This window comes from Chlamydomonas reinhardtii, chromosome 8, assembly GCF_000002595.2.
Source record: "Chlamydomonas reinhardtii strain CC-503 cw92 mt+ chromosome 8, whole genome shotgun sequence".
NCBI classification, from domain to species: Eukaryota; Viridiplantae; Chlorophyta; class Chlorophyceae; order Chlamydomonadales; family Chlamydomonadaceae; genus Chlamydomonas; species Chlamydomonas reinhardtii.
This window is the reverse complement of record NC_057011.1, coordinates 3189880-3213172: the sequence shown is the minus strand read 5'-3', so window position 1 is coordinate 3213172 and position 23293 is coordinate 3189880. Positions and strand designations below refer to the sequence as shown.

Below are 23293 nucleotides of genomic sequence, written 5' to 3'. Positions count from 1 at the left end.
GGCACGGCAGATTGCTTCGGCAGACAACTGCATGCGCGTACCTCCGCACCAGGTCCTGACTTGCAAACCCCGTGCATATTCCCACACGCGCCGCCTCGGTCCCCGTCCTTCACCCATCCACAGCTCCTCGCTGCCCTCCGCCCTCTTCTCTTCCATGCTGTTTCCCCCTCCTCCCCCCTCGTTGCCTCCCCCCCTGCTCGCCCACCCACCCGCTGAGCCAGGGGCCCCGGGTGGCCAGCCCGACATAGGGCCGCAGCAGGCGGCAGTACAGAGCGCGATAGCTGGGGGCGCCCCAGGCCTGTAGGGTGTGTTTGCAGAGCACAGGGAAAACAATACGCGTATGACAATACATACGATGAGAGTTACGGCCAGGATGTGTGTGTATGTGTGTGTACGTGTATGTATGTGTATGTGCAGAGGCAGCAGCCAGGTGTGCATGGCAGGAGAACGGTGCGCGAGGGGGTTTTACATTCAAGAACAATTTTAAAGGAGGGGGGAGGCTGTGTGTGGACGAGGGTGGGGGGTAACTTGTGCAGCAGCCGGGTAGCTGCCGTGTGTTGAGGAGGAGCAGACACGGGTTGCGGCCGGAGTTGGCGATGCATGAGTGACGCGCCATACGGCACACAACCATGTGCGGGGCAGGGCAGCGGCCGCAAGCTGTAGCCGCGGGGCTACCAGGCATATCAGGACCCACGAACCCGGTGCCCCAAACCCCCAGCAGCTCACAGGAGCAAGCAGGCACAGACCACTGGCTAGGTGGCGCCGACCCATCTCCTCAGCCCTCAACCCTCTGCGCACCTGGAGATCCAGTGCCTGGGGCGGCAGCGGCCTGACGGCAACGACTCCGCCTCCGCCTCCGCCTCCGCCTCCGCCTCCGCCTCCGCCTCCGCCTCCGCCTCCGCCTCCGCCTCCGCCTCCGCCTCCGCCTCGCGCCGCTGCCCGCCTGCTGCCTCGCCCCGTAGCCTGCATGCCACTGGCCCCCTCCTCCTCCCCCTCCGCCTCCTCCTCCTCCTCCGCCTCCTCCTCCTCCTCCTCCAGCCCCATCAGCGCCCGCTCACAGAAGTGGCGCCACACCAGCACGTCCTCCGCCGCCGGCCCCCGCAGCAGCCGCTGGCAGCAGGCGCCCAGAGCCACCACCTGGGAGGCGGCCAGGCAGCGCATCACTGCCGCGATGACGTCATCGGGCAGAGACAGCAGCGGGAAGGGGTCGGGCGCGGGGGCGTAGGCGGGGGGAGAGGAGGCGGGGGGAGAGGAGGCAGGGGGAGAGGAGGCGGGGGGAGAGGAGGCGGAGGCTGCGGGGCCGCCGGCTAGGCTGTCCGCCATGATTGTCCGTGGTTGGTTGCAAGCTATGACCTGTAGGAAGGGACAGGGGAGAGAGCATCTGGCGATGAGAGGGATTGCCCGGGCAGGAACGCGGCCGTGCGTGTTGCAGTGTGCCACGTCATAGCTCCGCTCTGCAAAGATCCGGCGCGAACCTATGAGGGAGGTCTGTCGCCCTAATTTTATTGAGCTTGTCTGTGCTCAAAAGCCAAGGCAGTCATGACCACGCAGCGACTGGGGAAGATGTCGATGTCGAGGCCGAGCCGGCCCCTCAAACCACAGTCCCCAAGCCACGCAATGAACTTTCCTCGATGTATCAAGCCAAGTTACAACATGCTTTGCAAGGTGCGATGAGCTCCGGTCGGAGTGGGTGTTGCACCGCGCCAAAGCTCTTCGAGTTAGTCCTGCATGTGTGGTTCTATCCAGCACGGCTCAGAGCCTCTTCCTCCTCATGTCAATTGTTGTGCATGCATCAGCGGTTGGCACCCCATCTGGTTCAGGTGGTGGTCCATGCACTCATGCCATGCACTGCCCTGCTCTGCCCCTCAGGATTCGTCCTATGGCCAAAGCCAGGCCCGAGCATGCAGGGATATATAATCACTCTTGGTCCGAGTCCTTGGCTGGGACCCCCGATTGACGGTTTTATCAGTTTTGCGGCGACTCTCAAGGGCATTCTCAAGGGCACTTTGTTCCAGCTCTGTTCGTCGCCTGGCACCTCGCCTGGCACTGCCCAAACCCCCAAACCCCACGGTTTCCGGCGTTTCACCTGGCTTGGCGCAGATTGGCTGCGCGCACATGTGCGACCCTCGTGCATCAATTTGCCCGGCACAGGCACTCCCTCCGGCGTTCTCCTCCCCTGCTCATGCCCCCTCCCGCCTGCTCCTGCCTTCGCTCCCTCCCGCTCACTCGAGTCTCGACAGGACGCCGCAGGGCATCGACGGCACGACTCCTCGGGCATACCGATTTCATAACGATACATCCATTCGTTCACTGTACAATGTCTTGCAAACAGAAACCCATGCTATGAAACTTTGGGCGTGCGCCGCAAGGCTCCCACCAGGATTAACTATCAAACATATGGCTGTGCACCTGCGCACATTGGTGCAACTGCGCCTCACACTAACATGCACGAACACACAGCTGGACTTGCTTCAACACCACTTCTTAGCAAAACACGATTCCGGAAGCATCACAACAAAACCTGCCGGAGCATGCTTTTAGTGCCTGTGCTTCATGCTCCGTGTCAGGGCAAGATCCAAAAATTGCGCAGCCTCGTTCGTGGGTTGTTACCCAGTGGCAGCCAGCGCGATGTCAGCGACATCTAATCAAGGGGTGTGAAGGAGGACACAAACCCCTCCAACCCAGGGCCTTGCCAGGCGCAAATAAGGCATGCAGCCAACAAAACGCAAGGCACCCTTTCCACAGGCTCACCTGTAAAAGCCCATACCACCGTGCCACACCTCCCACAATCTTGAAAGCAACCGTCTCAGCCTTCCCTTGCAAAGTCGCGACCCATTCCCTGCGCCAGTGCAGCTCCCGCCCAGTCGTCGCACGTGACCGCCACGGCCACGCCTCCACGTGACCGTTCCCACCCGCACCAGAACACCGCCGCCCCTCCACAGCATGTGCTGAGGGGGAGCTCACCACGTGTGGCCGCTCCGTGTTGCTGTTGGAATTCGCCAAGTGCACGTGTGAGCGTGCCCCGTCGCTGTCACTAGCCACAATTACCACAAACAGCCCCGTGCGCCAGCATGTGCCAACACACACACATATTAGGCCCAAAATGCGCATAACTCTTTTCCACAGCATGTGCTGGGACTCCTTTTTGTTCTTCAGTGCGCCCCAGGCGGCCTCGAGGCTTGTGGGCTGTGCGCCGCTCGCCCTACACCCTCCTTTAAATGACCATCAACACTTCTCTCCTCTGGGCATGCCGTCTCATTTCATCTCATTTCCTGTCACGTTGTCATCTTTGCATCTGCGATCACAGCATGTGCTGGAAGATGATGGTGCACTGCTCCGGCAGGTTGATCCAGATCTTGCCGTCGTAGATGGGCCGGGGCTCGTTGGAGAAGCCGCTGGGCGCCTCCACATTGCCACCGTACAGGGGGGACTGGGAGGGAGGGGGGAGGGCAGGTGAGAGGGGATGGGGGGTTGCAAAGATTGGTACAGAGAAGTGTAGCGAAGTAGGGGGAGGGATGAGAGAGGGAGAGGGCAGCAGCAGGTGAGCAGGGGCCAGGCAGAAGGTGGGGTGAGCTGACTGCTCGAGGAGGCCAACAGCGCTGCTCGTGCTCCGGCATTGACCGCCTTCCCATGCAACTCCACCCTTCCCAGTCCCCACCTTCCATCCTGGCGTTCGTTTTCCCCCGCCCTCTCCCCATCTCCTCTGCCCCCCAGACGTCACCCACCCACAAACCCCACCTTCCATCTCTCGGCTAGCCTCGCCACGCCCTCTCCCTCCCCATCCCTCTCCCCATCTCCCTCTCCTCTCCTCCCACTCCTCTCTCCCCTCCCATTACCCCCTCCCCACCTCCACCTCACCTGGGAGTTGAACACCTCCTCCAGCCGCCCCTCGGCGTGCCCCACCCACACGCCGTAGTCGCCCGCGCCCCAGTGCTTGCGGCCGGCGTTGATCACACACACCAGCCGCGTCTCGCCCTCGATCACCCGCTCAAACGCCACAACGCCGTTGGCGCGGTCCTGAAGAGGGCGGGGCGAGGAGGGTCGCATAGTTAGGACAAGGGAGAGCTGACATGCCCGTGCCCAAAGACGGAGGAGGCAGGTGGTACGCTTGCAACTAGATTACCGGTACAATCCCCACCTTTTCACGTCCACCCCAACGCACCCAACCACCCACCCAGCGCCGACACCTGCCCACCTCTCGCCCCCCCCCCCTAATCCCCAGCCCGCCTCCCCCTTTCCCCCCCCCCCCAAATCCCCAGCCCGCCTCCCCCTTTCCACCCCTAATCTCCAGCCCGCCTCCCCCTCCCCCCCCTAATCCCCAGCCCGCCTCCCCCTCCCCCCCCCCCCTAATCCCCAGCCCGCCTCCCCCTCCCCCCCTAATCCGCAGCCCGCCTCCCCCTTTCCCCTCCCCCCCCCTCACCTCGTGCAGGATGTTGGCCCAGCCGCGGCGCAGGGCGGGGAAGCGCGTGCGCAGGCCGTTGACGGTGGAGAAGAGCGCCAGCATGTGCTGGCCCACCTGTGAGGGAGGCAGGGAGGCAGGGAGGAGGGTGGGGGTGGCGGGTGGGGGTTACATTCGTGGGGGGTGGCGGGGCAGGCGGGAGAATGGGCTGACGGGAGAATGGGGAGGTGGTTGGGAGCGTGGTTGGGTGTGGGTGGTTGGGTGCGGGTGGTTGGGTAGCAGTGTGGATGGGTTTGGGGCACGTGGGAGGATGTGTGAAAGTCCGCAGACAGCGCAGGAGGCATCGCTATCAGGCACCCTCCCTCCCCCTTAACCTCGCTTCAGACCCTTCCCCTCCCTAGCTCGCTCCAATCCGCCGAAACGGTCCCCTTCCCCACCCCCCTTCCCCACCTCGTCCTGTGTGTGCTCCCAGTTCAGGCCGCGCTCCGAGTTGTTGTCCCACCAGCCAGACTGCAAGGGAGGGGGCGGGGGGTTACATTCATGATCAAGAAGACGCAGAGTTGTAGCCAGGGGGGGCTCAAGGCACGGGGGCAGAGGAAAGAATGATGGCAGGGTGGAGCACCGAAGCGTGAAGCGAGCGGAGGAGGGGGCAGGGGTGCGGGATTGGGGGTTGGAACGGCGAGAAAAACGACGACCCCCACGCCTCCCTCACCCTCACTCTCGACCTCCCCCCCCCACCCCCTGCCCCATATGCTCCCTCGCCCCGCGCACCTGCGCGAACTCCGTCCCCATGAAGCACATGGGCAGCCCCGCCGCCGCCACGTTGGCCGCCCACCACAGCCGGCTGCAGGAGCGCGCGTGCCAGTCGCCGCGACCGCCGCCGTACTGGTCCACCTGGGAGGGGAAAGAAAGGGAGAGGAGGGGGGAGGGTTGTAAATACCAGCCCAAACTAAACCAAACCAAGCTTAACTAGCGGAGCACAGGCAGAGGCGACAGTTGCAAGCGGTACTACTTATGGGGTAGCCATTCATGATTAGTTCAGCAAATGGTAGGGTGTAGGCAATCTAGGGGGGACAACAATCGTTCCCGACGATATGGGGGGCTGTTTAAGACATGGGGAACACGGTACAAGCATGGGAATATACAGCAAAACATCAGGCGTGGCAAGGCGAGTGATTGCGTGGTAAGTAAAGGTACGGGGTGAGGGGAGGAGGGAAGGGGAGGAGGGAAGGGGAGGAGGGAAGGGGAGGAGGGAAGGGGAGGAGGGAAGGGGAGGCGTTGCCCGGGCAGCTTAGGCCCCGGCCCCACCGGTCCAGCCGCACGTGCCAAAACCACCAACCGACTTCAACCCCCACCCTTGTGCTCCGCTAGTTTACCTTGGTCGGGTTTAGTTGGGCTGGTGCTTCCAACCCCGCCCCCACCCTTGCTTTGCACCTGTCGCCTCTGCATGCGCTTCGCTAGCTCAGTCTGGTTGGGTTATCTTGGGCTGGCATTGGCAGCCCCCCACGCTCCCCCTTGTTTAGGCGCCCCTCGAGCCCCTCCTCCTCCTCCTCCTCCTGCCACCTCCTCCTCCCCCTCCCGCCCCTCCTGCCCCTCCCCCTCCTGCCCCCCCCCCCCCAAATGCTCACCGCGTATCTCTTGCGGCCGCCGATCATCTGCAGGTCCTGGTACCAGGCGCCGCCGTTATGGCAGCCCACCTGCAGGGTCAGGGAAAAGAGGGGAGAAGTGGCGGGAGGAGAGGGGGATCACACTGATGATTAGTTAAAAAGAATTGAGGGAAATTGTTATTCATGAACAGATAAGAAAATCGTGGCGGACGGGAGGGGTTCATACGCCCAGGCCCAAAGACTACGGGGGTAGGGGACGGAGGAGCGGGGGATGTGGGAGAGGGTCTGCGGGAGTGTGCGTGGGCGGTGTTTGGAGCAGTGTGCAGGACACCCCCCTGCCCCAGCCCCCTGCCCCAGCCCCCTGCCCCAGCCCGGCCTGTGTCGCCCCGTCCTCCGCATGCACACCTGGTCGTGGCTGCCCAGGAGGTACTTGATGCACTGCGGAGGGGGTGTGAGCGAGGGCGCGTGTGAGACGAAGATGATGGCGGGTTGGAGGGTGTAAGACGAAGATGATGGCGGGTTGGAGGGTGCCAGCGTGTACCGGTGTGTGATGAGATGCCGAGGACAGCAAAGGAAATGCGACACGGGGGAGGCTGGCAGGGGCACTGGGCCGGGGGTAAAAGGCCAGATCGCGCAGCCGCACCAGGCATAGCCAAACCCAGACGACACCACACGACCGGCCACCGCCCTGCGCCCGATACCCCATTCGTGCTCCCCTCCCTCCCCTCCCCTCTGCTCTCTGCCGCCTCCTGCTCACCTGCGTGGGGTGTGTGAAGCCGTAGTGCAGCACCATGACGGTGCGCAGGCGCGGCAGGTTCCAGCCCTCGGCCCAGTCGCCGCCGCCGTGGTGGCCGCGGCCCAGAGCCCGGTGCTGCTGGATGATGTCAAAGTAGCCGCTGGAGGGGGTTGGGGAGTTACATTCATGATTAGTTAAGAAGTGAAGGCGTAGGCAGGTGCAGTCGCATAGTAGACGTGTTGTTACCGAGGGGGTGGGGAGAGGGGATTGCGGGCATGACTACCGTAGTTAGGAGAGGGCGATACTGAAACAGCGCAACGTTGCACTTCACTCCCTACCCATGGCCCGATGGGAGCGAGGGGAGGGTGGGGGATGGGGGGGGGGGGGTTGGGGCGTTGGGGGTGGCGTGAGGGAGTGGGGCCTAGAAAGGGGCCACGGTTGGTGTCACCGCTGTTTCCACAGGAGGAGGCAAAAAGGCGCACACGGGGAATGAGGAGGAGACGGGGCCTCCACCCAAACCCCGCCAAGATCAAACCCGCATCTACCGGTCACGTCACATCAGCCACAGGCGGTCCCCGCCCGGTTCCTCCCACCCCTCCCTCCGCGTGCGCTGTGGGGCCGCGCCTCAGGCCCCTCACTCACCTGTGCACCCACACGCTGTCAAAGCCCAGCTCGTGGACACTCTGCATGCGGAGATGGGGTGGGTATGTGTATGTATATGTGTGTGTGTAAAAGAGCACAAGGAAAACAAGGCGCAAAGACAGTGTATGCGATGTGTGTTAAAGAGCACAAGGAAAACATGCGATGTGTGTGTATGTGCGCGTGTGATTAGCGCTGTGGCCTTGTGTCAACACCTTGACCCCCCTTGATCCCGATGACGCCGGTTTACGCGCTGCCACGCTGCCTGGGGCCCGCGCACACAGCACCCGCCCCCCCACCCCCTCACCCCATGGATGCGGATGTTACAGAGGGGACAGTCCCAGCACCCGAAGACGCCGAGCCATCACATGCTATCAGGGCCCAACCCCGACTTTGCTGCATACCCTCCCGCGGGCAAAGTCCGTGTGACTCCGCGCACAGTGAGTCCTAGCCAAGCCTCAACCCGCCAGAGCCCCACCGCTGTGCCTCAACGCCACAAGCCTAGGCACAGGAGTGCCGGGAAACGTCTAGGCCGCAGGACACACGCACAGCGCACGCACTAACCAGGGCGCAAGCGTCCAGGTGCTAGAACGGTCGCCCACACGTGCATCCTGCCCACAAACAGAGCCACCAACCACGCACAACCTCTCACGGCGAGGGGGGCGGGGAATCAGCGTCATACGGCAAGCGCCCCATGAACCCCGCTAAGGGCCCCCGCTTTAGTTTGGGCTGGTATCTAACCCCCCTCTCCCCCTACACACACACACACACACACACACACACACACACACACACACACACAAAGCACGCACCTGCGGGTTCTCGGGCGTGACCTCGGCGGTGAGGATGCGGCCGGGGAAGCGCTCGTGCAGGTGGTAGGTCAGCGCCTGAGGGGGGAGGGGGAGGGGCGGGCGGACAAGAGCGGGGGAGGGGGCTAGGGTGGGATCCATGCTCAGGAGGGGCTAAGGTGGATGTTGCACACGACATCTCCCGACCTCAGGGCAGCCATCTTCCGCACAAGCCCACGCGGCACACGCATGCACGCACGCACACACGCGGCACCCGCACGCACCTGGATGGTGTCACGCGGCAGGTCGTTGGCGCTGTCGAAGCGAAGGCCGTCACACCTAAGAAATGTGGGATGCGGGTGTGCTTGGAAGTCACATGCGGGTGCGTGTCTGGCAGCACGATAGCCTTCAGTGGAAGAGGCAGAAAGGAAGGCCACGGGGAGCGGAGTGCAGGGAACTTACGCTGGCGTGCGGGGTGTTCTGGCTGATTGAACGGCCCTCCCCAGGATTGCGCTGTACGCCAGGGGTACTGCCTGCCCTGCTCTTCCCTACAACAGGCACGCACACACGCTCACGCGCTCACCCACCCCAAACTACCCACCCCGACCCCACCTGTAGTCGCCCAGCCACATGACGCAGGCGGCCTGGACCATGTCATACACCTGTGTGTGTGTATGTAGATGTGTGCGTGTGTTTGTGTGTATGTAGATGTGTGTGTGTGTGTGTGTGTGTGTGTGTGTGTGTGTGTGTGTGTGTGTGTGCGTGTGTGTCTGTGTGTGTGTGTGTGTGTGTGTGTGTGTGTCTGTGTGTGTGTGTGTGTGTGTTAACAGAGCGCAAGGTGTGCGCGAGTGTGTGCGCGCGCGCGCGCGTGTGCACGCTGTCAAGAGGTGACGGAAGAACACAGTGTGCCGACTGCAACGCGCACACGCTGTGTAGGGACATGTGCACGTATTGCGGCAGCGAGTGTGGGGCGAGGCGCAGGCAACCCACCGCCGCCGTCCCTCCCTCACGCTGTTTACGACTTGGCACATATCCCTCTACGCCGCCGCACCTCGCGCTTCCAGAAGGCAAAGCCGCGGCCCCACATGGTGTCGTGGCCTCCCTGTGTTTTTGCGGTTGGCGGGGTCGGTAGCGGTCGGGCAGTGAGTGATGGTGATGGGTGGGCGACACGGGTGATGAGGCGAGTGACAAGTGCGGCGATAAGATATGGCCAACACGCACCCATGCCTGATGTGAGTGATGTCCCTAGCTCTGCCTGCCTGCCTGCCCGCCGCCCCTCTCCCCCCCAGCCCCCCACGCACCTCGTGGTAGATCCCTCCGTTGTAGTCGGGGCCCCAGCCGTCGTACTCCCACAGGCTGTTGCCGTCCACCGCACTACAGGAGCGGGGGGTGAGAGGCGGTGTGTGAGGGGCAAGGTGTGTGGGGTGTGGGTACAAGGCCATGTCGTTGGGCTCGTGCAAATGCCCTTCTCCATTCCTTTCTCCTCTCTGCTCCCTCCCTCCTGTCTCCCCTCTGCTCCCTCCTCCTCCTCCTCGCCTCCCTCCCTCCCCCCCTGCTCACCCGTGGTGCAGCACCACATCAATGATGACGCCCAGGCCCAGCTGGTGCGCGCGGTCCACGAACCGCCGCATGTCCTCAGGGCTGCCGTACTTGCCTGCAGCAGGGGGGCGGGCGGGCGGGGAGTGGGGGCGTGTGGGGTTAGGCGTGTCAGCAATGTGTTCAGAGCGGAGTGTGTGTGCACAGGCAAGGCGGGGGGTCAGCACTGCGCATGCAGCAAATGCGCTTGCGAACAGCGCGGGAGGGTGTGCGTGTGTGCCTGTGTGGGTAAGCCGCGAGGGCCGGCGTTGCACAATTCTAGCATGCACGGACTGCGCTGCCTCCCTCACCCCGCTGCCTCCCTCTCCACTCCTGCGCCCTTCTCACCGTGCAGGCTCATGAGCAGTCGCGGGTTGTAGCCCCACACGTCCGAGTACTCAGCCAGTGGCATCAGCTGCACCGCTGTGAAGCCGGCGGCGGCCACGTGCTCCAGCCGTTCAGCGGCAGCGGCCAGAGTGCCCTGCAGGCGCGGGCAGGGGGAGCAGTAGGCGGAGGGGCGGGTTGAGGAGGGTGAGTAAGTGAGATGGTGGAAAAAGGATCTGGGGGATTAGCTCAAGCATTCGCGTGGCAAGCTGCTGCCCCTTCCATCCCGTCTTCCTGCCACCACTCCGCTCTGCGACCCAGCCTCGCTTCCCCAGCCGCTACCTCCTCAACCCCCACCTCCTCTCCCTTTCCCCCCACCTGCCCTCCCCTCACCTCGGGTGTGAAGGAGCCCACGCAGCACTCGTAGATGATGTACTCGTCAAAGGGCCGCGGCCGCCAGCCGCCCTGCTCCTGCTTCCCCTGCCCCACCAGCTCCACCTCCTCCTCCTCCAGGCCGCTGCCGGCACTGCCCAGTAGGTCTAGGTCGCCGAGGTGCCGCACGGGCGGCAGAGGGGGGGCCGGGGAGGAGGCGGATGAGCTGCCGGCGGGGCGGTCGCTCCACTGGAAGGCGGCGGGGTCGTCCACGTAGCACCTGTGGCATGTGTGCAGGCGGGGCGGGGCGGGGCGGGCGGGGGGAGCGGAATCGTGAGCGGGGGGCAGTGGGATGTTGGCACGTGGGCGGGTACGGTGTGGTGCGGGTGAGATTGCCGTGCAGAAGCCACGTGTGGGGCTGGCTCACACGGGGTGCACTCTGCGACGACCCTAAGGCGACACAGTACAGTACCGGAGCAGCATACATGCGGTCGCACCCTCCACAACCTCACCCCCACCTGACAGCACCGCGCCCTTTCCCGTGCCCATCCCGGCCGACACGCACGCACCCCGCCCCCCCATACGTACCCCTCCCCACCTCCAACCCCGCCCCAAGCCCACCCCACCCACCAGTCGCTGGTGTACTCGGTGGCTCGGGCGTAGGGGTCGCGGCGTGTGAAGGAGTGGCCGTCGTGCGTGGTGAGCCGAAAGCAGTAGGCGCCGCCCTGGGGGCTGAGCGACCCAGGGGACAGCACAGCGCTCCAGTCGTCCCACTCGCGGTGAAGAGGCACCTCGGCACCAGAGTCCTGTAGTAGAGGAAGAGGGGAGAATGCAGGCATGACTAGTTAGGAGACGGTAATGTTGAGGTGAGCAGCGTGGGTAGCGGGCGGGGCGGGGGTGGGGCGGGCTCCGAGAGGGATTGACTGGTGAGGCGGGGATGCGGGCGTCCCAGACACGCGACTAGCTAGGAGCTGGCGGCGATGCTGTAGGTGAGAGTACCACTGCCTTGTTCTCGTATCCAGTAACACGTGAAGATGGAAGAGGACAGGAGCACCGCATACAGTGCCTTCTCGCGCAAACACATCCGACATCTGCAGCAGCACCTCCGCCCCTTCCACGGCACAGCCACTGATTACCACAGCGCACCAAGCAGCGCAACCCAGCCCAGCACGGCCAAATCAAGCAAAGGTTTGCTCTCGCAACCACCCACACACAATTGCACTCACCCCAAGCAGCACGGACACGGACGCCGCGTGCGGCGCCCACACCTTCACAGAAACAGCGCCGCTGCCGTCAGGAACCACCACAGCGCCGCGGCCGTGAGGCGAGGGGGCGGAGGCGATGAGGTGCGGCGCGTGAGTGAAGGTCTGGGGCAGCGGCGGCGCGGCGTAGCTGCGTGGGTGGGGCGTGGGGGGGGACGGTGGGGTTCCAGTGAAGGAGAGAGAGGCGGAGCGGCATGGCAGGATGACGTGTGGCAGGGGGAGGTAAGGCGGGCCAGGCGGCCGCGTGGTCCGGGTACAGGAAGCACGCGGCACGGCGGCTGATGCCTAGGTAAGTCACTAAGCACCAACCCCGCCAGTGCTCACCTGCTCTCGTCGATCGCTGGAGCAGCGGCTGCGGCCGGAGGTGCCGGTCCGCGGCGAGCCAGGCTCAGGGCAGGCGAAACAAGCGCGCGGGGAACGTTGTTGCCTGCACTTATAAGAAAACGCGCCTCGTCATTGCCTGGTTTATCAGCGCGAACGCCATTGCATGCTACCTACCAGCGGAGGTCGACGCGACCGGGGCGTTTCCCCGGATGGCCACGCGCGCCACATCCCGACCGCGCGAGCGGTGGATCGTACTGCTTCCACATCCATGCTTCAGAGTTTGCGACATCTGCATGCTGCTTGAAGCACGTCCACGCAGCGGAAGCGCGCGCCAACGATAAATTGTGACTTTGTGAAACACACAGCAGTGCAGCCCTACAGGACACAAAAAGAGTTATACGAGATATAACAAGCAAGACTGCAACCTGCGCCCGCCCTGAGTTGTCAATCAAACGAGCATATTGTCCGATGCTTATCCGGAACCGAAGACAGCGATTGGGCGCAACACCCTGCGGTCCTGCGGGCGCGCGCTTCTCAGACATGGCATCGACTGGGCATTATTTGCAACTACAACTCTCTCGCTTCTGCTATGCATATGAGCTATTTCAGAAGTTTGGGCGCCTAACCGAACCCCACACATCAAAACCTTTCTTCAACGGACCTGGCAATGCCGCTTATACCGTCGTAATGCAACATGGGGACTGACGGTAAACGCTTCGATATCGGTCACAAGTTGCTAACGACTTGCACTACTGGAGTCAACGACAGCTGGCTGGGAACTTGTGGCGGCACCTGGAGGAGTCGCAGCGCCCAAGGCGAGCCCTTTCTTGACGAGGGAGAAACAGCAAAAGGGGAAAAGGGGGAAACAGCAAGCAGCAAATGCTTCACCAACCACCAGAGGAGCAGGAGACCCGCAACGAAGCCACACCAAACAGGACTCGCTGCCGCCCGCCGCTACTATGTGCTCCAACGACCCCTTCCACGGCCAGCTGCAGCCCCCGCACACCATGCAGATTCCGCCGGAGCAGCCACTGCGCGCGCCCCCCGCAGCTGCGCGCGCCACGGCCGACGCCGCCCACCCGCCTTCCTTACGCCCCGTTCGCCGGCGCCTCCCTTCAACCCGCCGGCGCTGCTCGACCTGCGCCCTCTCTGCCACTCCCGTGCTTGCCAGACATGGTGCTGTCCCTTCCACGCCCCCACGGCCCAGCCACCTCCCCAGCCTCAGCCTCCTCCTCCCCAGCCTCAGCCTTAGTCCCGGCCGGCCTCCTCCTCCTCAGCCCTCAGCCCCAGGCCGGCGCCGCCGCCCAACCAGCCGCCGTCTGACAGCCCCCGGCCGCCGACGCACGCCTGCTTGCCGCCAACATCATCGTGTTCGGATGCGTTCCCCGGTACCCCGACCCCGCCGCCTCTGCCGCTGCCGCCACCGCCGCCGCCCGCTGCGCCTCCCCCTCCGCCATCTCTCCTCCCTGCCGCCGCCCCCTCTGCCGCCTCCTCCCCTCCCAGCCATGGCCTCCGACTGTTCACCCCGCCTAGCACTCTGCTGGCATAACCGAGTCCGCCCCCTCCTCCGTCTCCGCCGGCCCGCTCGCCAGCTGGCGGCCAGCGACATGTCCCTCCGTCAGCAACAGCCCGCGGGCAAGTCGGCCGCAGCCTCCAGCTACAGCCCGCATGACAGCACCGGCGCACGTGGAGCTCTGGGCCTTACCCGGCGGCGGCGGTACCGAGCGGTGCGGCGGCTATAGTAAGTGCCTGGGGGTGGGGCGCCGGACGCGGCCAGGGCACGCCGCTTGGCGGTGTGCCGGTCGCCGCGCCGGTGTTCCTAACGCCGCGGCTGCCAGGCGAGGTCTGGTAACGATGGTAACGCGGTTGTGTGTGGGGGCTTGGCGCCAGGTAGCGGGTCATCAATCGCGCCGGCCCTGGGCTGCTGGCGCGGTCGCTTCTGTGGCTGGCCTTTCGGCCGGCGGGCTGCGCGTGTGTGTGTGCGTGGGCGTGTATGTGTGTGTGCGCGTGTGTGTGGGTGTGTGCGTGTGCGCACGCACGCACGCACAAGCACGCACGCGCGCGCACGCACTAAACACGCACGCACACGCACACGCACACGCACACGTGTGCGCGTGCCTGTGTGGGCGCTTCTGGACCTGCCTGGCTGTGTGGCTCCTGTGTCATTTTTAACGCGCGTGCCTCTGTGCCCCCGGGGAGCTCTTGGTGAGCCCGGACTCCCGTAACCGTGCGCACCACCTACCGACCAGGCAGCTGCTACTGACCGTGCCAGTTTCACTCGCCAGCTGTGCCCGCCGTCCCCGCCTCTCCTGACAGCTAACCGCCTCCTGTGCCTCACATTTCATATCTGCCTACAGTGTTCACACTCCAGCGCCAGCTGCAGCATGTAAGGATGATTCCTCAAAGAAAAAGCGCCAGCTCCAGCGTGCGACGCCAGCAAACTTGTTCGCTAACCCGTGGCGCTTCCTCACACTCCGGTTATGTTTGTCTCGCACTCGCATTCGAATCGCCCGCCACTCATCCGTACATTCGGGCTCCCTTTTCTGCCTTGCCGCGCCCTGTTTTCGCCCCTGCTTGTCATACTGTCGCCCGGCCATTGCTTTGCTGCATACTGTTGCGTTTTCTCTGTGTTGCATTTGGTGCTCATCCGTGGACGCTGGTCATCTTCCTGCAGGTGCGCTGCGGCTCTGCATCGCGAGCGAGTGTGGCGTTGCGGTGTGTCTGTGTGGCGCTATCGCCTGGCCGGGCGCCCGGAGCGTGAGGAATGCGCATCAGCAAACTTCCAGCCAGCCAGCAACTTGTCGGTACAGTAACTCCGGCTTTCGACCAGCCATGCACTCCTGCTCTGTCGCTGCAAACTGTTTGCTGTCTGCTTGGGGTATGGGCGTCCGCTGCACCCTATGGGACCTCGCCAACCTGCCTGAACTCTGTCCCATCACACACCAAACAGGACACGTGACAGGACAGGGAGACTGACAGGAAGGAGCAGGGCCAAGCGATACATGGGGCGTGCCCCGTAAGCATCATGTTATGCAAAAATGAACGGACAACAGCCGCTGGGGTGTTCCAGAGCAGGGTGTTCGTTCTCCACGTCACTGGCTCGTGAACTGCGTCAGCAGGTCCCTCTTGTAACCAATGCAATCTGGGGTGCCGCCAGCGGGGGGCAGCACAGGTTCAGCGTGAGCGCTGGCGACGACAGCAGCTATGGCCTGTGGGGGGCCACCACCGCACCGCCGCCGTTGCGCCCACCCTAACCACCGCCACCTGTGGCCCTACTCTTGAACGCCCCATATCACTCCAGTGCTGGTGAAACCACCCCGCGCGGTTGGGTGGCTTTTTTTTTGAGGCTTCATCCTTACAGAGTTGACCAGGGGCAGACACGCTCCCCCCTATTGCTGGGCACGGAGGACCCGACGCAGCCTGGCCCCAGAGACCAGAACCCCGACAGGGCAAGGAGAAAAGAGAAGAGAAGAAAGCTGAAAGGAAAGACCCCGAAAAACACCAACGTCCGCCCACATCCAACCCACCCCACCCCACCCCGACCCGGCAGACAGAGCAGGAGGCTGGCCCCCCCGCCCCCCGGGAGGGGTTTCCTAAAAACCCGCCAGACCTAACCCGAGCACCAACCTACAACAAAGCCTGACCGCAAGAAATACCACCACCTGAAAACACACCACCGCGCGCCAGAAACGATAACACCAGCGCTACCAGCACACGCCCCGCCCTAACCCACCCCACCCCCACAAGTCGGTTGCTTAAGCAACACCCCAGGAAAACCTGCTAAGGAAACACTAAACGGGCCAGATGTGGCGCTGACTTAGCGGGCTCCAGCCCACTGCAAGACGCGCTGAGCAGGAAGGCCCACAGCCGCCCAGGCGCTGCGACGCCAGCCAGAGCTAAAACACATGGGCGCCAGATAAGCAGATGACGATAATATGCCACGCCAGCGCCTGGAAAGAAACGCCGCCCAAAAGGAAACCTAGGGGGCCTGCACAGGTGATGCAAGCGTCAGCCGCAAGTTCAACTTCGGTGACCCACCCTGAACCACATGCTCCGACGTCTGCTTAGCAGGCTCGCGGGACCAGTACGCACACCAGACGGCGTACAAGAAGGTGGCCCGCAAAGTGCTCCACAGCAGCACGCCCGCCCCCCGCGAACCTGAGGCCCACATACCCATGCGGTCCCCCAGCATGAAGCCCGCGTCCGTCACTGGCGGCGCCGCTTTTTTTTTGAGGAATCATCCTTACAAGGTTGAACAGGGGCAGACGCGCTGCCCCCCTGCTGCCTGAAAGCAGCCTGGTCCCCGAGACCAGAACCCTGACAGGGCAAGAAGAGAAGAAAAGAGAAGAAAACAGAAAGCAAACACCTCGAAAGCGCCAACAACCACCCCCACCCATCCCACCCCACCCCACCCCGACCCGGCAGACAGAGCAGGAGGCTGGCCCCCCCGCCCCCGGGAGGGGTTGCACAAAAACACCGCCAGACCTAACCCAAGCACCAACCTACACCACAGCCTAACCGCAAGATAAAAAAAGTTATTGTTACAATGTGACCAGCCAAGCTGGATCTCAAAGAACCTGGCAGAAACCGATCCAAGGGGATCATCACCAGATAGAGACTGCCTACTAGCCACACCGCCTCATCCATTCACCCGAACTACTTGCCGACAAAGGCGTACAGCCACAGAGGAAATCCGACTAAGTCAACCAAAGTCCAAACTTCATTCAGACTGGCGTTTCATTGCCCGGAAATCCGGGGGTTTCCCCGGGAATCGAACCCAGGACCTTTAACCCTCTAACGAGAGTGGTGTTAACCAAACCAAACCAGATAAGAACCACCACCACCACGCGCCAGAAAAGAAAACACTGCGCTACGCACTCGCCCCGCCCAAACCCACCCCACCCCCACAAGTCGGTTGCTTAAGCAACACCCCAGGAGAACCGGCAGAGGAGACACAAGCAGAAAACTAAACGGGCCAGATGTGGCGCTGACTAAGCGGGCTCCAGCCCGCTGCAAGACTTGTTGTGCAGGAAGGCCCACAGCCACCCAGGCGCTGCGACGCCAGCCAGAGCTAAAACACATGGGCGCCAGATAAGCTGATGACGATAAAACACCACGCCAGCGCCTGGAAAGAAACACCGCCCAAAAGGAAACCGAGGGGGCCTGCACAGGTGATGCAAGCGTCAGCCGCAAGTTCAACTTCGGTGACCCACCCTGAACCTCCTCCACTTCACAAAGCGCGCCACCCGCCGTCCAGATGGCAACAAAGTGCTCCAGCTTAGCCGCCTTGAGCTGCGCGGTGAGAAGCTGAGTGGGCAGAGCCGACAGGGTTTCAGGGGTTAGCGTGGCGGCAGTGAAACACAGCTGCATCACCCTGCGCAGCTTTTTTTTTTCTCGCTCGCTGACCACCTCCCGAACCATATGCTCCGACGTCTGCTTAGCAGGCTCGCGGGACCAGTACGCACACCAGACGGCGTACAAGAAGGTAGCCCGCAAAGTGCTCCACAGCAGCGCGCCCGCCCCCCGCAGCACGCCAGGCCCAGGCCCCCCAGGCGGCTGGGACGGCCACGACAGCTGCGGCAGGCAGCCCTGCTCCGGCATTGACAAGGGGTGTCAGCTTTGTACAGCTGGAAAATGGGCTGAGCCCCTTACAGAGCAAGGGATGTGACGATGGTCGATGGGTACCGGCGACATGACCAGCACCCTTGCAAGCCCAGCGGGACTGGCAACGCCAAGGCACCGCCACGCCCTGTCCACGGCTCCACGCCACTCCACACATGAGCCGGTAGTACCTCATTCCAAATCCCTCACAAGCACCACAAAGGGCTAGCCGGGCTCAGGCGCGTGATCCGGGGTCGCGACACATTAAAGGCGGGCTCGGCACGCATGTTCGGCTGTTGCACAAAATTTCGACATTCTTGCCCCAAGGCGCTTGTCGTCGACATGTTTTGATACATGTATGTAAGATATTCAGGGCCCGGGAGCGATACTCGCGGCTGAAGAAAGTCAAGATGTCCATGGACTCGCGAGGTCGCCTCTCGCTCCGGCCGAGTTTTCCCTGCCGCCTATTTTTCTACAATAGGGAATAGCAATTAATAATACGTGGCGCTCCCGGTTTGTGCCAGTTTGGCACTTTTTGTCGACGCAGGCAGGCACGCAGGCAGGCAGGCAGGCAGGCACGGACAGGGGCAATCCTGGGGGGCTTCGCCCCCCCTGGATCGCTTCGCTCAGGGGGCTCAGCCCAAAAAGGCGTATGACCGGGTGCACCGGCAGTGGCTGTATGCGTCCGCGGAGGGACTTGGGTTTGGGCCGCGCATGCTGCGCTGGATCCGCCTGCTCACTGCCAACGGCTCTGCCCGCGTGTGTGTGAACGGGATGCTCTCTGACGCCTTCCCAGTGCTGAACGGCTTGCCGCAGGGCAGCACCGCCTCACCACCCCTGTGGGTCATCCAGATGCAGCCACTGACGTCCTTTCTGAGGCGGCAGGTGGAGCTAGGGGCACTGCGCACGCCCCTGTTACCCAGCGGCGAGCAGGCGCCACCGGCTGCCCACCACGCTGACGACACGACCCTCACGGCGCGCGACCCGGCGGTGGACGGGCCGGTCCTGATGGCGGCAGTTCAGCTGTTCTGCCGCGCGTCCAACGCCCGTGTCCATCCGGACAAGAGCAAGGCCATGGGCCTTGGCAGGTTTGCGCACCTGACGGGCCCTTGCCCACACACGGGGGTGCCGTTTACCACTGGCGCCGTGACGCACCTGGGTGTGCCCCTGTCGTGGGACTCTGATGCGGCTGCAGCTGACTTGTACACCCGGCGGGCTCGCGGCATGGCGTTTGTGGCGCGTCTGTGGGCTGCCCTGTCTCTGACTCTTGTTGGCCGTGTGCACATTGCGAAGCAGGTGCTGGCGGCGAAGCTGGCCTACCACTTCAGCTTCCTCAACCCGTCGCCTGCGCAGCTGAAGGAACTCACCGACCTGGTGGACCACTTTGCTGCGCGCTCCATGCACGCTGAGGACGCCAGCCTGGTGTCGCACGGGAACCTGCTCCTGCTGCCAAAGCGGGAAACGGCCTGTCTGCCGTACAAGGATGGGGGTGTCAACCACGTCGACCTGCCTGCGTTCCTGTCTGCCCTGCAAGCTAAGACCTTCGCCCTCCTTGCCCAGCCAGGCCGGCAACCCTGGAAGATGCTCACCCGGGCGCTGCTTACTCATGTGCGCCCGGACTCCGCCACCACGTGGGCGTGGGTGTACAGCGACGCGCCGGCGCCAGCGGGGCTGCCTGCCCGGCTGGCGGCCGCGGTCGGCCACGTGCGGAGCGCGGGCGTGGAACAGCATCCACCGCAGCCAGCCACTCAGCCGCCAGCGGCGCCGCCACAGTGGCGGGTTAGCCTGGACCAGCTGTGGGTGGCTAACGCTGCGGGGGCTGTGTCCTACGTCCACTACACGGGGCGGCTCTTGGAGCCTGGGCCTGGCGTGCTGCCCCCGCCGGCGGTGGATGGGGCGTGGCAGCCTGCCTGTGTGCTGCAGCATCGCAAGCCGCGGCACCTGTGGACCTTTGAAGAGCGGGCGGCGTACGATGCAGCATCACCAGGGGAACGGGCGGGGGCGTGGCCTCGGGCGCCGTACTTCCTGGCGCCGGAGGCTGGGGTGGTGGTGCACCCGGAGCACCGCCGGATTGCGGGTGTCAGCTTGGCGGACTACACGGTGCGGGACGTGCGGCGGGCCATCACCGCGGCCAACCCGGCCGCACCTCCAGCTCCGGCCCGCCCCGCAGCCATGCCGTGCCCGGCGCCAACACAGCAGGCGGGGGATTCGGGGCCCCAGCCGGCGGCACAGTCGCGGCTGGCGGAGCGGGAGGCGGATGGAGTGGCAGCGTGCAGCGGCGCAGCTGACCACCACGGCGGCGCAGCATTTCCACAATAACCCGGTGGCTCTGGACCCCTGGCTCCACCGCATCTCTGCGGCAGCCGGGCAGCAGAACACGCCGGCGAGAGAACTGCAGTCGTATGCGTCCCCGTCCCAGCAGTCGGGTGAGGGGCCGCGGCGGTCCGCGCGGCTGCAGGAGCAGGTGGCGGAAGGGGCGGGACCTAGCACTGGGCCTGCCACGGCGGCGGCGGCAGCAGGGGGGCAGCGCGTCTGCCCCTGGTCAACCTTGTAAGGATGATTCCTCAAAAAAAAAAAAGCAGCGGCGGCGGTGGAGGGCGACCCTCGCATGCCGCCCCCGGATGCGTCCCTTCTGCGGGGTACGTGGCGGAGGCTGTGGGACAGCCACGCCAGTCGGGGGGCTAAGGTGCTGGTGTACCGGCTGCAACATGCTTACCTGCCTTGCGGGCTGTACAGGGCGGGCAAGGGCATTCGGCCACGGGTGACCACGGGGTGCGGGGGGTTGACCACCTCCCGAACCACATGCTCCGACGTCTGCTTAGCAGGCTCGCGGGACCAGTACGCACACCAGACGGCGTACAAGAAGGTGGCCCGCAAAGTGCTCCACAGCAGCGCGCCCGCCCCCCGCGGGCCTGAGGCCCACATACCCATGCGGTCCCCCAGCATGAAGCCTGCGTCCGTCACTGGCGGCGCCGCTTTTTTTTTGAGGAATCATCCTTACAAGGTTGAACAGGGGCAGACGCGCTGCCCCCCTGCTGCCTGAAAGCAGCCTGGTCCCCGAGACCAGAACCCTGACAGGGCAAGAAGAGAAGAAAAGAGAAGAAAACAGAAAGCAAACACCTCGAAAACCGCCACCAACCACCCCCATCCATCCCACCCCACCCCACCCCGACCCGGCAGACAGAGCAGGAGGCTGGCCCCCCCGCCCCCCGGGAGGGGTTGCACAAAAACACCGCCAGACCTAACCCAAGCACCAAACTACACCACAGCCTAACCGCAAGAACCACCACCACCGCGCGCCAGAAAAGAAAACACCAGCGGAACGCACTCGCCCCGCCCAAACCCACCCCACCCCCACAAGTCGGTTGCTTAAGCAACACCCCAGGAGAACCGGCAGAGGAGACACAAGCAGAAAACTAAACGGGCCAGATGTGGCGCTGACTAAGCGGGCTCCAGCCCGCTGCAAGACGCGCTGCGCAGGAAGTCCCACAGCCGCCCAGGCGCTGCGACGCCAGCCAGAGCTAAAACACATGGGCGCCAGATAAGCTGATGACGATAAACGCCACGCCAGCGCCTGGAACGAACCGCCGCCCAAAAGGAAACCTAGGGGGCCTGCACAGGTGATGCAAGCGTCAGCCGCAGTTCAACTTTTTTTTTTTAAAAGTCATCCTTACAAGGTTGTGGTGGTAGACGCACTACCACCCTACTGCCAAGGCAGCCTGGATCATATCACAGGACCTCGATAGGGCCAGAGATCAGAGAAGAGAAGAGAAGTGTTTGTTCCACCACACACCTACTGGAAACCTCAACAGCCAGGTGACACCACACACCTACTGGAGTTCTCAACAGCTAGGTGACAACTACAGCCACTGCCATGACCACACAGATCATCTAGAGCTCTCCAGTTGACAGGCCCAGAGCTCCACTTGAATCTTGGATCTTGAACTTGAAAGCTCTCCAGTTGCAGGCCCAGAGCTCCAGCCTTGAACCCCAGAGATTCCCTGCACCACAGGGGGGGTCTACACACCACCTAGGTGTGGATGGGTTTTGGTAAACCAGGGCCCTTCCTGGTGGGGTGACCGGGATTCGAACCCAGGATCTCTCGAAGCCTTAACGAAATCGGCTTGAGTGTCTTAACCATTTAGACGACCCCCCCGTCAACTTCGGTGACCCACCCTGAACCTCCTCCACTTCACAAAGCGCGCCACCCGCCGTCCAGATGGCAACAAAGTGCTCCAGCTTAGCCGCCTTGAGCTGTGCGGTGAGAAGCTGAGTGGGCAGAGCCGACAGGGTTTCAGGGGTTAGCGTGGCGGCAGTGAAACGCAGCTGCATCACCCTGCGCAGCTCGCTGACCACCTCCCGAACCACATGCTCCGACGTCTGCTTAGCAGGCTCGCGGGACCAGTACGCACACCAGACGGCGTACAAGAAGGTGGCCCGCAAAGTGCTCCACAGCAGCGCGCCCGCCCCCCGTGGGCCTGAGGCCCACATACCCATGCGGTCCCCCAGCATGAAGCCCGCGTCCGTCACTGGCGGCGCCGCTGCCTGGGGCGCAACGCATGCCCACAGCTGCTGCAGCCATGTCCTCGCCTGCGCATAAGCTGGACACTCCAGGAAGATGTGCGTCAGGCTGGCCCACGCCCGCGGGCCAGGTGGCCCGCAGGCGGGGTGAGGACAGTGCGCCCCCAACCCCCCGCACCCCGTGGTCACCCGTGGCCGAATGCCCTTGCCCGCCCTGTACAGCCCGCAAGGCAGGTAAGCATGTTGCAGCCGGTACACCAGCACCTTTGCCCCCCGACTGGCGTGGCTGTCCCACAGCCTCCGCCACGTACCCCGCAGAAGGGACGCATCCGGGGGCGGCATGCGAGGGTCGCCCTCCACCGCCGCCGCTGCTGCCGCCGCCGCCGTGGCAGGCCCAGTGCTAGGTCCCGCCCCTCCCGCCGCCTGCTCCTGCAGCCGCGCGGACCGCCGCGGCCCCTCACCCGACTGCTGGGACGGGGACGCATACGACTGCAGTTCTCTCGCCGGCGTGTTCTGCAGCCCGGCTGCCGCGGAGGTGCGGTGGAGCCAGGGGTCCAGAGCCACCGGGTTATTGTGGAAATGCTGCGCCGCCGTGGTGGTCAGCTGCGCCGCTGCACGCTGCCACTCCGCCTCCCGCTCCGCCAGCCGCGACTGTGCCACCGGCTGGGGCCCCGAATCCCCCGCCTGCTGTGTTGGCGCCGGGCACGGCATGGCTGCGGGGCGGGCCGGAGCCGGAGGTGCGGCCGGGTTGGCCGCGGTGATGGCCCGCCGCACGTCCCGCACCGTGTAGTCCGCTAAGCTGACACCCGCAATCCGGCAGTGCTCCGGGTGCACTACCACCCCAGCCTCCGGCGCCAGGAAGTACGGCGCCCGAGGCAACGCCCCCGCCCGGTCCCCTGGTGATGCTGCATCGTACGCCGCCCGCTCTTCAAAGGTCCACAGGTGCCGCGGCTTGCGATGCTGCAGCACACAGGCAGGCTGCCACGCCCCATCCACCGGGCGGGGGCAGCACGCCAGGCCCAGGCTCCAAGAGCCGCCCCGTGTAGTGGACGTAGGACACAGCCCCCGCAGCGTTAGCCACCCACAGCTGGTCCAGGCTAACCCGCCACTGTGGCGGCGCCGCTGGCGGCTGAGTGGCTGGCTGC

At 64.2% G+C, this 23293-nt stretch overlaps 5 protein-coding genes across 6 annotated transcripts in view; 1 reads left to right on the top strand and 4 right to left on the bottom strand.

Annotated features, from left to right (window-relative positions):
- The window catches only part of CHLRE_08g373500v5 (uncharacterized protein), an 8772-nt gene extending 7209 nt beyond the window's left edge, over positions 1-1563 (bottom strand). Inside the window, exons 1-2 of the mRNA XM_043065118.1 lie at positions 799-1563; positions 202-298 (exon numbers count right to left, since the gene is read on the bottom strand). Of these exons, the coding sequence (XP_042922119.1) occupies positions 202-298; positions 799-1323 (622 nt within the window). The 5' untranslated portion in view covers positions 1324-1563. The remainder of the gene's footprint in view (positions 1-201; positions 299-798) is intronic.
- A 71-nt stretch (positions 1564-1634) lies between these two features.
- On the bottom strand, positions 1635-12483 carry CHLRE_08g373450v5 (uncharacterized protein). The gene is made up of 21 exons (XM_043065117.1): positions 12201-12483; positions 12027-12129; positions 11667-11832; positions 11071-11246; positions 10462-10720; positions 10093-10225; positions 9730-9823; positions 9471-9543; positions 9221-9271; positions 8782-8831; positions 8454-8508; positions 8194-8268; positions 7385-7425; positions 6764-6902; positions 6412-6444; positions 6028-6096; positions 5171-5293; positions 4850-4909; positions 4421-4516; positions 3859-4017; positions 1635-3430 (listed from the first exon to the last, which is right to left on the bottom strand). Exons 1-21 carry the CDS (start codon positions 12313-12315, stop codon positions 3302-3304), a joined length of 2199 nt encoding a protein of 732 aa, XP_042922118.1. The 5' UTR covers positions 12316-12483; the 3' UTR covers positions 1635-3301.
- Positions 12484-16555: 4072 nt separating this feature from the next.
- On the bottom strand, positions 16556-17693 carry CHLRE_08g373436v5 (uncharacterized protein). The gene is made up of 2 exons (XM_043065116.1): positions 17240-17693; positions 16556-17097 (listed from the first exon to the last, which is right to left on the bottom strand). Exons 1-2 carry the CDS (start codon positions 17625-17627, stop codon positions 17018-17020), a joined length of 468 nt encoding a protein of 155 aa, XP_042922117.1. The 5' UTR covers positions 17628-17693; the 3' UTR covers positions 16556-17017.
- A 120-nt stretch (positions 17694-17813) lies between these two features.
- On the top strand, positions 17814-19979 carry CHLRE_08g373428v5 (uncharacterized protein). The gene is made up of 2 exons (XM_043065115.1): positions 17814-18174; positions 18480-19979. The coding sequence occupies exon 2, from the start codon at positions 18480-18482 to the stop codon at positions 19944-19946; it is 1467 nt and encodes a 488-aa protein (XP_042922116.1). The 5' UTR covers positions 17814-18174; the 3' UTR covers positions 19947-19979.
- A 1306-nt stretch (positions 19980-21285) lies between these two features.
- CHLRE_08g373421v5 (uncharacterized protein) overlaps positions 21286-23293 on the bottom strand; it is a 4348-nt gene continuing 2340 nt past the window's right edge. For both annotated transcript variants that reach the window (XM_043065113.1, XM_043065114.1), the window contains 2 exons: positions 22610-22861; positions 21286-21896 (listed from right to left, as the gene is read on the bottom strand). In XM_043065113.1, coding sequence (XP_042922114.1) covers positions 21868-21896; positions 22610-22861 — 281 coding nt within the window. In that variant the 3' untranslated portion in view covers positions 21286-21867. The remainder of the gene's footprint in view (positions 21897-22609; positions 22862-23293) is intronic.

Excerpts from the sequence above, each read along its gene's own strand:
- CHLRE_08g373450v5 (XM_043065117.1), bottom strand. The coding sequence starts at position 12,315 with ATGTCGCAAACTCTGAAGCATGGATGTGGAAGCAGTACGATCCACCGC. Across the intron at positions 9,544-9,729 it reads GATGTGGTGCTGCACCACGG|TGCGGTGGACGGCAACAGCC; the intron begins GTGAGCAGGGGG and ends CCGCTCCTGTAG. Across the intron at positions 6,097-6,411 it reads TCCTGGGCAGCCACGACCAG|GTGGGCTGCCATAACGGCGG; the intron begins GTGTGCATGCGG and ends CTGACCCTGCAG.
- CHLRE_08g373436v5 (XM_043065116.1), bottom strand. The coding sequence starts at position 17,627 with ATGCCGGAGCAGGGCTGCCTGCCGCAGCTGTCGTGGCCGTCCCAGCCG. Across the intron at positions 17,098-17,239 it reads TGAAGTGGAGGAGGTTCAGG|CTCTGGCTGGCGTCGCAGCG; the intron begins GTGGGTCACCGA and ends CATGTGTTTTAG.
- CHLRE_08g373428v5 (XM_043065115.1), top strand. The coding sequence starts at position 18,480 with ATGCAGCCACTGACGTCCTTTCTGAGGCGGCAGGTGGAGCTAGGGGCA.